Below are 11505 nucleotides of genomic sequence, written 5' to 3' on the forward strand. Positions count from 1 at the left end.
AATGATAAGATGCATGGCTTATAAGAAAATTGTCGAGAGAATTTCTTATTGGAGATGCAAATGCATTCAAATGAACACTTTGCATTTTTGGTTAGCAGAAAAATTCTCTGATGGACGAGATGTAAAATAAATATTTTGGTCGAAAAAAAAATTGTAAATAAACATGTAATTTTACATTTTTTTAGAGGTGAATCCCGCCAGTTAGAGAGGGAAGATATATGTTTAGGTATGGTGAGGTTAATGTCACCCAAATTGGTGGCGTTGGTAGAAAGAAGCTCACCAGAATTTGGGCCATTTAGTGGACTGGTCGATTGAGGGCTTGTAATGCAATGTTTGATTCATTGGAGGCCATCATTGGGGGGCATACTATCGTCATCAAGTGAGGAAAGATATGTTTTGGAGGAAATGTTTGGGCTTGGGAGGGTGTGGAAAGAGGGGAGAGGCATGAGATGCCCGGTGGGTCGGCGGGTGGTTAGGTTTTGTGGAGTTGGATTCAAGCCTGTGCTTGTTAATTGGGCTCTATACTTTTCCTTTTGTTGTTACTTTCTGTTTTCCCGTTTTTTTTTTTTTTTTTTTTTTTTCAAATTTTTTATTTAAACAAAATGATATTATTTACACTAAACGGAGGGGATGTGTTTAACCTCACAATGAGCTAGAAATAATGTATTTAAATTTTCCTTTGGCGAAAATCAAACCTAACACTTTTCACTTTACAAATGAAAAGGAATACAACTAGACTACATTGAAAATATATATAGATATATACAGATTAAGGATCCCTATAATCATATAAAAAACCGTAACCAAATAATATTCATAATTTTTCGTTACATTTAAAAATACTTGAACTTTTATTCCAAATCCAACCTTCACGCAATTATCCACAATTATCGAATTTTACGGATTAAATTGCCATTACCATATTAGCAATCTCTCTCTATTCCGCGAACAATCCCTTAAAAAATGTTTTTGTTTCCACTTTTTTGTATTTGGAGCCCCGATTGGGAGTTACCCGACACCCCACCCAGTCTGCGCACTACCTCCATAACTTTCTGTTCATGTTAGCGAAAACCCACCGTTATTTTCTAAAGTGTACCGGGTGAGATTTAGGGTTTAAGCCGAAAAAGGAGAAAAAGAAAGGTTTCAATTTATCCGAAAAATCAAAACTTTTATCGCGATTAGCAGGAAAAGATAGGGTTTTCAAATTAATAAGCATATTTGTTGTCTGCATATAAAAAGTCTTCAGTTTGATGCTAGTTGCACAAACTCTCAGACTCCCTGCACAAATTCGCAGACTCCACCCACAGCTTCCATAGAAGAAGAAGAAGAAGAAGAAGAAGAAGACGGGGAAGAGAAAGCCTCCTGCTTTTTACAGTTCTGCGTTTGTTCGCGGAAGGAAGAGATTCGGGGGTGGTTTTTGTTTGCATGAAAGTGAAGGAACATGACGACCGATCTCAGTGATTATGCCATCATTAAGGAAGGAGAGGCTGAGATTCTCATGCATGCTAAGAACCAAGTCTTTTACAATAAAACTCAGGTGCCAAAATCTTCTCTTTTTGTGATTTTTTGAATTGGTTTGTGAGGTTTGATGGGATTTTTAGATGCAATGTTTGTGGGTTTTTTTTGTGTGTTTTGAGTTATTCTGAATTGGAAGAATTGGATGTTTGCTGGGTCAGTGTTAGTTGTTCAAAAGTTGGGATTGGCTGCTGGGGAAATAGTGTAGCAATCTTAGAATTGAAGAATTTCGACATGCGAAAGGTTTTGTTTTTTTTTATTAGTAATCGTTGAGGAATGTGTGTGGTGGAGCCTTGTAGTGTAAAAGTTAGTTGTGTCTCGCATTTGGGAGCATTTGGGTGGAGCATTTGTGCCAATCCATATGTTGAATTATGTATTGCTCAATTGGCTTATCATTTAGTATTTCTGCTTACGCTTTATATATGGAGCGCAAATTAAGTAAGGGCAGAACAGATAAACAAAGAGAGTATATTTGAAAGTTCAACCTAGATTGGATGTGCTTATAGACAAAGCAAGACTAGTTAACCTATAGATAAGCTTTAACTTGTCTACAGCCCTGTGGTCTTTGTTTTCGAAGAGTTAATCCCGTTTTGATTATGTTAGTAGCAATTTTCTTCGTATAGTAAATATTATGTAGGGGGTGCTTTTCAACATGGGTGATTGTTCAGTTTTTAGCATGAGTATGTGCTGGTGGCATTTATTCACTTCAGTTTGCTGGCTGACTTTTAGATTTTGTAATTTAGAGGGAATGTTGATTTTTTCAGTCTGTAATTATTAGGTTAACAACAGAGACATATCAGTTGCTGTTCTGAGGACATTCATAACCAAACGCAAGGAGGAGCATGAAGCAAGATTGTCCAAGAAAGCAAAACCTGCACCGAAGGAGTCTGACAAAGATGCTTCAAATTCTGTTGTAGAAGAAGAACCTAATGAGCCTGCTATTAATGAAGAAAAAACCAATGGAGATTGTGAAATGGCAGCAGAGATATCACAAGATGAACCATGTAGCGTTTCAGAAAAACCAGACAAGGTCACTGAGGGAAAATGGCGTGGGGAACTGAAGCCACCAAGAGTTCTTGAGGTTTTTCATGAATTTTGATTCGATCAATTAATTAGTTTCTTTAGTCTTTGCTCTTTACTCTGGAAGATGTCAATTCACATTTCTGTTTTGTATCATTTTGTTCACAGGCCCTGTCAGCTTCTGGTTTAAGAGCTCTTAGGTATGCTCGTGAAGTGGAAGGAATTGGTAAAGTTGTTGCTTTAGACAATGATAAAGGTAAGTTTTAGGTTGTCTCTAACTACTGCACTTAAATGTATATGGCCATTTTTTGTGTTAACCTTTTAAAGATTACTTTGTTTGTCCTGAAAAGAAATGAAGAACTAATGGGCATTTAGACCCAAATTAGATGAGATTATGGACTTCTAGTTTCTATTTAAATACATATTGATATACATAAGTTGTAGCTGCATATGGGCTTTTCTAATTACTTGTAAGCATCATAACAGTTATCACCAATGTTTGTCTTCCTTCAGGTGCAGTTGAAGCTTGTAGGAGAAATATCAAGTTCAATGGTTCAGTTGCATGTTCAAAGGTGGAATCACATCTTGCTGATGCTCGTGTGCATATGCTCACCCATCCAAAAGAATTTGATGTGGTATGCTTATGCTGTTTTATATTCATCACTGCAGATTAATTTCTTTGGGTGGATTCCTATTATTTTGACACTTCATAAGGCAGTAACATACTCTTTGCTGGTTATTGGTGTTTCAGGTTGATCTTGATCCTTATGGTTCTCCCTCTGTCTTCTTGGACTCTGCGGTTCAATCTGTTGTTGATGGAGGATTGCTAATGTGTACAGCAACTGATATGGCAGTGCTATGTGGTGGAAATGGGGAGGTTTGCTATTCAAAGTAAGCAGTAATATCTTTCTGCTGATATACTTTGATTGAAGCATTTTATTCTGATTCTTGGACTTACTTATCACGAACTGTTTTATGGATTAGATATGGTTCCTATCCATTGAGAGGGAAGTATTGTCACGAAATGGCTTTGAGGATCCTCCTAGCTTGCATTGAGGTATTGTTATGTCCTTGATTATAGCTTTTAACTAGAACGTGCAAACCACTTGAAACTTGTTATTAACAATTTAGCCAGAAGGGAAGTAGAAATGATACTGCATTTGCCTTGGTAATATAGTTGTTGGCACGTCTTTTCCATGGCAACTATTTACAGCTTTATTGTGGGGTGTTTCGTTTGCATAATGATGATGTGGATAATAATTTTAGGTTTTCAATCAAGTTTAGATTGAAGGTAGATTGAACTTGAAGAGTACCCTTATTGGACCATAATTTATATTTCAGTTAATAAAAATTGTATATATTTCTTTTTCAGTGCACGGATAATTTCTTCTTGATAAAATGCAGGGTCATGCAAATCGTTACAAACGGTACATTGTTCCTGTGCTATCTGTTCAGATGGACTTTTATGTTCGAGTTTTCGTCCGTATCTACTCGTATGTGACCTATTTCCTTTTAATTCACTAAATGTTATCTATCTAGGCTTCTTTCTTTTGCTGTTAACTGATAGTTTAAATAATTGGTTGCAGTTCTGCAAGTGCAATGAAGAACTCTCCCCTTAAGCTATCCTATGTTTATCAGTGCATTGGCTGCGATTCATTTCATCTTCAGCCTATTGGAAGGACAGTCACAAAGGTATGGTGCTGATATACCATACCTTGGGAGCTTATGTATTCATGACAAATATCATCTAAGAAATGTTCATTCTCTTGCTTTCCCTGAACTATATGTAAGTGCCGTCTAAATTTTATTTGTAACGAAGACTTTGAAAAGTTAAGTAGAGAGTTATGAGGGTTGATTGTTTGAAACTATCTTTTAGGAGAGTTAACCTCAATTGTAGGACACACATTGATCTTCATAGTTATTACTCTATTATTAGTAAACTTTGCCCCCTTGCAGAATATTTTCATGTGTATGTGTTGAGTATGTTTGACCACTTTGATTTTTACGGCTTTACCAAGAGTTATTTGTCTGTTGAAGTCTTGTAGCTTTAGATAATGGATTTATTTTCTCATCCTAGTTTGTATCGATTCTGATAAGGAATCCCTTTACATTTTCAGAACACCAGTGTAAGATATCTACCGGGTTTTGGTCCCGTTGTTCCTCAAGAATGCAGTGACTGTGGGAAGAAATTCAATATGGGTGGACCTATATGGTCTGCTCCTATCCATGATCAAGAATGGGTGACTTCCATACTATCTGATGTGAAATCTATGAAGGAGCGGTATCCCGCTTATGGTCGCATCTCTGCTGTACTAACAACAATTTCAGAGGTGTGCCCTATGTCTTAATATTTGTCCTAGTAGACAAAAATTGATGTGCTTATGCAGTTTCACTGATGTGTCTGTATTGTTTGCAGGAACTGCCTGATGTTCCTTTGTTCTTGAGTCTGCACAACCTCTGTGCCACATTAAAGTGCACTTCCCCATCTGCTGTGATTTTCCGTTCTGCTGTGATCAATGCAGGGTATCGTATATCTGGAACTCACGTAAACCCATTGGGGTTGAAATCAGATGCTCCCATGGATGTCATTTGGGACATAATGCGCTGTTGGGTGAGCAGTCTCTTTCAGCTCTCATTTGTTTCTCGCGTCATGCGTGTATTAATTTTTCGATAGTAGACAATCTTTTAAGATCCCTGCACGTAGATTCCTTCCTGCCCCCCTTTTAACAGTGTGGTTCTGTTGTTGCTTGCTCCGTCTCTACTCTGTAAATTATGTAGACTTTCTATGAGATTAGTGCTATTTACTATTTCGTTGCATTGGGTGTGTGATGGTATCTTATTGAGCCTGATTTTGTGTAGGTGAAGAATCACCCGGTGAAACCTCAGCCAGCGGATCAGTCAGGAACCGTGATACTTGCCAAGGAACCCATCCTTCAAGTATGTTTCTCCCCTTTTTGGATACGAATAATGATTTCCTTTTTCTTCTGATTATACTTTCCTTTTCTTCTTTTGGTATGTGCATGTAATTTCATGGACTAAATCAACCCATGTGTGAGTGCGCATTTGAGAGGGCAGAGAGAGATATCTAACTTACCACTCTTTCTGACATTTTCTCTTTTGCAGGCTAACTTTGCTCGAGCTGTTGCGTCTCTTAGCAAGGCACAAACCAAGAAGGTAGCACGCTTCCTTCCAAATCCAGAAAGGCACTGGGGGCCAAAGCTTAGGGCAGGTCGTACAATCACCAGCAAACACATCTCTCTCTTGGGTCCGGAGGCTGTCAATGGACATCTTAACCATGAAGATGGTGAGGAACATGATGCCAAGCGTCAAAAGATTGAAGATCAACCCGCCCCGAAGTGAAGAAATGAGCGGTTTTAAGTTTGTCGACCAAGTTGACCTTGAGCTCCATACTCCCATTACCGAAACAACACACATAATCCTTCGTCCTATTCATTTTTACTTGGAGACAGCGGGTGGAGACAGCGAGGCTTCTTGCAACCATTAATTAAGCCATGAGCAACTGGAGCGGCAACTTTCTATTTAATTAGAAGCCAATTTTCAGCAACTTTTGAGTTTGATACACCGTTTTTATTTATATTTGCATACCTTTTGAGTTTGTAAGCAATTTATCTTGGTCACATTGGCTTCAATTTTGATTCCATCCTTCAATTCTGTCTGATATTAAATAGTGCAGTTAAAGTTCACATTGGTTTCTTATCTCTTATGTTTGAGTTATTTCACATCAAACAATTCAAACATGAGTATATGGGCTCTTGGAGCTCCCTTCTTGTTTATCATAGTTATTATTGAATGAAGATGAGCCGGCGGAAGATAAAAACTTAGATGCAATCGAGCGTATATGAATGCCAAATTATAAATTGACTCAACAGTAATTTCATTTGGACACGTAAAAGTAAAATTGACATTTCCTATCGAGATAGTAAAAAGCTTGACAATGAACTACTACGTACTTTTATTGCTCTAAGCTCATTGGAGAACGTTAAATAAAAATTACATCTGCCGATATGCAACTGAAAGCGATGACCAAACTGGCTCAGGAGGAGGGTAAAAAACAAAAGATTACAGTCACTAAACTAACGATAGATATAACTCCCAGAAGGTACAGTAAAAATATAAAGAGCAAAATGCAGTTAAATCAACTTTTTATTTTTATTTTTTTTCACTACGCCTTGCCGTTGGCCACTTTGGATCCAGGTCCATTAGTGTTGAGCTCATCCCAAGCTTCAATCCATGTTACCATGGCGTCGGCGAGCTTGTCGAAGTAGGGATCCACCTTGCTGAGCTTCTCCTTGACCTGCTTGGAGAGCTCAATGTAGCATGCTTGCACGGTGGTGCAGTCTTTGGGAAGGACAGCAGATTGGAAGAATGGGATGATCTCTTCCTGCCAGAAGATGCCTTTGTACTCCTTCCTCAGGTTCACAAATGGGTTGCTGGCTTTGCTGTGGTAGATATATGGCAGCCCTGTCTTCACTCCAAGCCCCAAATGATCTGTTATCACCTGAAATTTTCATGATAATACATACTGTTAATCTTCAGTATCAAGTACGACACATTGTTCTGACCAACTGACCTAACCGATATATGCAACATAATATATTATTCACATGAAAGAAAGAACAATGGAAGAATTAGAAGACATATGGGCATATTGTATGGTTAAAACAAGAGAAGAAAGGGAACCTTGGTGCACCAGCCAGCCCACATATCGTCATAGCGTCCAATTGGCTGACCGTCACCCATTAGTCCGAAGTACATAGCAGGGCCGATGAGGTCACGGTCGAAAGCCAAGTTCATCCCACACATTGGGAATAATGTGCCCTTTGGGATTGTCAGAACAGCATCCACAAACCTAGTGAAAGCGTAAGCATATAATGTTAGGAACATATATTGCACGATGCGTACAATGCAAGATAGGTTTTTTTTTTAGGGAGTGTCTACCTTGTGTTTCTCTCAAGTGGCTTCACAAGCTGTGTTGGTGCATCATAATCCGGGATATTGAGCCAGAGACCGTGAGAGACAGCGGTCGGAACACCCTCACGGAGACTGAAAGGGTATCCACGAACAAAATCCGCACCGTCTCTGAAGGGTTCATACAGCGTGTTGAAGAAAAATGGGGTCGATGGTGCAAGGAGGTTCTTGATGTGTTGCTCCAGTGCATTGATTGGTTTGCCAGATGGGTCTGTTGCAACCTAGAAGTATATACACACAGAAAATCATGATAACTTAAAAATAAGCCAACAATTTCAGAGTTGTAGTACAAACAAATTGAAATTAAGTGCTTCAGAATTGGGAGGGGAAAGGACAGAAGTAAGTTGTACATAAAACAAATGCATATGCTATATCTATATCTAGGAACAAAACAAACAAATATAGTGATGGAAGAAGTCCAACAGAGAAGTTAAACAAGTTCAGTGTTAAAAATATTTTCCAAATTTAAAATAGTGGGATGGATGGGAACTTGGGAAGGAGGGATTTTCATGCAACAAAGATGTCTATGCAATGGCGACATTCTAAACTAATCACATATTAATATGTTTGAAAGTTTAAAGGCATGACAATGTGAAATTAGTTTGGACACTAATCACACATTAATGTGTGAAAAGTTAAAAAACATGACAGTGTTTGAGTAGTGTGAGATAACGACATAGTGTCATTGTATGCAAGTTATAAGAAGAGACATATTGCTATTGAAATTGATTTAAGATAGGGATTTACCTACACACAAATCCTACTGTGGTGATGTGCAGTTTCATGTGTTTAACTTTGCAAGCATAACAAATTGACATTATTCAATCCAGATCAAACTAGATGCCATCAGTGCTATCTACATACAATCTGTAACAAATTAAGGACTCTTATTTCATTTTATATGGGACTTTACATGTATTAGGCAATAGTCATATAATTAAAATATACAAAATCAACAATTAAACATGGCCGGATCCGTGATACCATTAAGACTTATATTTGTAGGAAAGAAAATGGACGAATACGGATTTACTAAGGAATCCTAAACTCTTAATCCAACGGTCATATGATTTCAGATTTGGATAATTTTTTGTAAATAAAATCTTTAAGAGAGACCTACAAAATAAACAATTCGGATTGTTAAGATACGTTACGAAATGAACTCCACAAAGTATAAAAAATTGAGTTAAAAAATAGTGTCACGATCAATTAAAGAAAAGAAAATTCGATAGAGACAGAAGAACGTGCCGCATGATTTATTCAGTCACCCATATTTTACGCAAAACCATGAAATACAAGATCAAATAAACCAAGATCCAGACTTTAAAAACTCATAAAAAAAAAAATCAAAATCCAAAAACAAAACAAAGATTGGAAAAACCTAGAAAAATAAGAAAAGGAGAAGACATACAAAGCAGTCATCGTCGATGGTGAATATGTACTTCTTCTTGGAGACCATGTATCCGAAGCATCGGCAGGCAGAGTCCTTGAACGAAATGCAGGACGACCTCGGACCCAGAATCTTGTTAATGTCGTTGCGGTTATAGAGCTCGTAGTCGTAGCCGTCCGGGACTTTGATGGTCTTCGACGGATCACCGTCCTGGACGATGATGAGGTGATAGGGCTGCAAGAACGGCCTCCACATCTCCAGGAAGTCGAGGTTTCTGATGGTGGGGATCACAATGTCGAGCTCATCCGTCAAAAGGGGTGTCGCGGAAGCCATTGGAGGATCGAAATGCGCAAGGTTCACAGAGAGAGAGGGGGAGGGGGAGGGGGAGGACTGAGAGGCGTTTGGAAGAGGAGAGGGAGTTTGAATAGGAATATAAATGAAGGGGGACGTGGTGGCACGTGAGGAGGCGGAGGAAACGGCACGAGTGTGGGTAGGGAGGAAACGTGTACGAGATTTAAAGGTGTAAGAGAATTGTTCAACTCTTACAAAAGCAACCTGGGATTGAGAACTGCAATTGCAAAAAGACCAGATTTTGATTTTATGAGTGTTTAAGGACTTGATTTTAGCTTTTTGGATTCTAATTCTAGTCATCCATTTTGAACCTTCCACGTGTTATTTACGAATAGTTTATGGTATTCGATACGAGATTTTTTTAGTATGATCACCGCACTATCACGTGTTGTTTACTATTAGTATAGGTTTGGTTTGAGGGAAGAAAAACTTCAATGTGGCAGTGAGTCCCTTCTTTGACCTCATTCTTTCTACAAACACACAAAAATATACAATTCTACTATTTTGGTTAATCTGACACTACTCATGTTAACATGATACATAACACCTTTATTGGCTTAGTCTACATGACCGACCACGAGGCATCCCTATCGAAGATTGTTTCTTAGTTTCATACATATACTTTGTCATTCACACATATTATAACATGTGGATTAGTAGCAAACGTAATTGTGTGATTGTCATACTTAAAATTTTCTCTATTTTTTATCACTGCATTAGCAGTATTTCAAACTTATCATACATTGTTTGAGAAGGTTAAAAGTTACGACAGGTTTTGGAATTTCTTAGTAAACTCGATGACTGAGAGTCGATCTATCCCCACAAAACATTTATCAGCTTTCACATTGGTAAAAAGGTGCCTTCTGCGTTGCTTTGAACGTTTAGGATAGATTGGTTGCTTTCATGCACAAATTTGCAAGGACGATGATAAATAGGCGCGAAGGGGAACTGTACTAATTGTGGACTTGGATTTTGACATGACACAAGAATATGCTTTGGTCCACAAGTGAGACATCACATAACTCCTTTTTGGTCGATAGAAACATAATATAACATGTAGATAGCGCTTTATTGCAGTGACGGAAAACAATAATGTTTATACAATTTGGTGCATGTTAGATTCTAACAAATTTCTTTTCCTCTTCACATTTAACAATTAAACTCTCAAACGCTATCATTTGTAAAATAACATGATATAGCTTGCATTAATTACGAGTGTATTACCGTAAATTAATTGAGAATGTGTAAGTTCAAGGTTAATTATGGCAACCACTCTTCAACTTATACTCATTTTTTATTTTGGTCATTCAATTGAGTTCTTATATTTTTATGCTTTTTTCATGTAACTTCCCATTTTAATCCTCCGATGTTACGATTTCGTGACTTTCGTTACAAGTTGACCAGCCTCTAATGTAAACTGAAAAAAAATAAAAGAACCCAAATTAACCACAAGTGCTAAACCCATTGAACAAAGGAGGAGCAATTGTTGAGTACAGACAATCTGGATGGTAAAAAGAACAAATAAACAATAGATTCGGAGACGAGAAAAGTTTTTCTAGCATGCATCAGTGTAATGTACATTAGAATCTATGGCCTTCAGATTCTTCATTGTTGAATTCTTGGACAGACATCTAGCTCTCTATTCACATAAAGCATGTCGGACAGCAGTGCATGATAGAATATTCGAGGATACAAAAAGCGTGTGGGATTAGAAAGTTACACATGTAGTAGCGTAGGGGTTCGAGTTTTTCTTTGCGTCCAATTCAATTCACCTTAATTCCTGCAATTCATTTCGGGAGGCTTAATCTTCATATTAAGCAACCTATTAAGCTTCAAGAAGCTTTTACGTTTTTCTTCATCCATCAATACTCAATCGAGTTTTTCAATGACCAAGTACAAAACCCATATGGTCTAGGATTTCACTTGGGTACAACTTGGCCCATTAAACAATGGACATCTTCATTGCTTAGCCCATTAAATAAATTTTGGTTTAACCGTTTTGTCAGTGCTTCTATTAGGTTTGCAAACAATATCTTGTTAAGGTCTTAACCGGTGAATTGATATTGACTTAATTCGTTAACGGATTCTTCATGGGTGACTCGATAAAGACACGTTTTGTTAACAGGTTGTCTCGGAATCTGTTAATCTCGAGTCATCTTGTGTTGGGTTAAATGAGCCGTGCAAGAAATTATCATGACTAATTTGCAATGCAAAAATTATAATATCCAACAAAAGGAAAA

The 11505-nt window shown here is 37.7% G+C and overlaps 2 protein-coding genes across 2 annotated transcripts; one reads left to right on the forward strand and one right to left on the reverse strand.

Annotated features, from left to right (window-relative positions):
- Positions 1–1329: 1329 nt before the first annotated feature.
- Positions 1330–6207, forward strand: LOC137707937 (tRNA (guanine(26)-N(2))-dimethyltransferase 2-like). Its single transcript, XM_068446880.1, has 12 exons — positions 1330–1537; positions 2294–2596; positions 2704–2791; positions 3049–3170; positions 3287–3426; positions 3520–3592; positions 3940–4028; positions 4122–4227; positions 4653–4865; positions 4952–5146; positions 5395–5472; positions 5659–6207. Exons 1-12 carry the CDS (start codon positions 1442–1444, stop codon positions 5893–5895), a joined length of 1740 nt encoding a protein of 579 aa, XP_068302981.1. The 5' UTR covers positions 1330–1441; the 3' UTR covers positions 5896–6207.
- A 277-nt stretch (positions 6208–6484) lies between these two features.
- LOC137708865 (probable UDP-arabinopyranose mutase 1) lies at positions 6485–9528 on the reverse strand. Its single transcript, XM_068448025.1, has 4 exons — positions 8936–9528; positions 7495–7745; positions 7237–7405; positions 6485–7054 (listed from the first exon to the last, which is right to left on the reverse strand). The coding sequence occupies exons 1-4, from the start codon at positions 9245–9247 to the stop codon at positions 6719–6721; spliced, it is 1068 nt and encodes a 355-aa protein (XP_068304126.1). The 5' UTR covers positions 9248–9528; the 3' UTR covers positions 6485–6718.
- Positions 9529–11505: the final 1977 nt, after the last annotated feature.

This window comes from Pyrus communis, chromosome 11 (assembly GCF_963583255.1).
Source record: "Pyrus communis chromosome 11, drPyrComm1.1, whole genome shotgun sequence".
In the NCBI taxonomy this organism is placed as follows: Eukaryota; Viridiplantae; Streptophyta; class Magnoliopsida; order Rosales; family Rosaceae; genus Pyrus; species Pyrus communis.

What these genes read in the sequence shown, in the direction of transcription:
- LOC137707937 (XM_068446880.1), top strand. Translation starts at nt 1,442, where the DNA reads ATGACGACCGATCTCAGTGATTATGCCATCATTAAGGAAGGAGAGGCT. An exon ending in TGCTTTAGACAATGATAAAG is followed by an intron (nt 2,792 to 3,048) that starts GTAAGTTTTAGG and finishes GTCTTCCTTCAG; the next exon opens with GTGCAGTTGAAGCTTGTAGG. An exon ending in TTGGAAGGACAGTCACAAAG is followed by an intron (nt 4,228 to 4,652) that starts GTATGGTGCTGA and finishes TTACATTTTCAG; the next exon opens with AACACCAGTGTAAGATATCT.
- LOC137708865 (XM_068448025.1), bottom strand. Translation starts at nt 9,247, where the DNA reads ATGGCTTCCGCGACACCCCTTTTGACGGATGAGCTCGACATTGTGATC. An exon ending in CCATCGACGATGACTGCTTT is followed by an intron (nt 7,746 to 8,935) that starts GTATGTCTTCTC and finishes ATATACTTCTAG; the next exon opens with GTTGCAACAGACCCATCTGG. An exon ending in GGGCTGGCTGGTGCACCAAG is followed by an intron (nt 7,055 to 7,236) that starts GTTCCCTTTCTT and finishes TGAAAATTTCAG; the next exon opens with GTGATAACAGATCATTTGGG.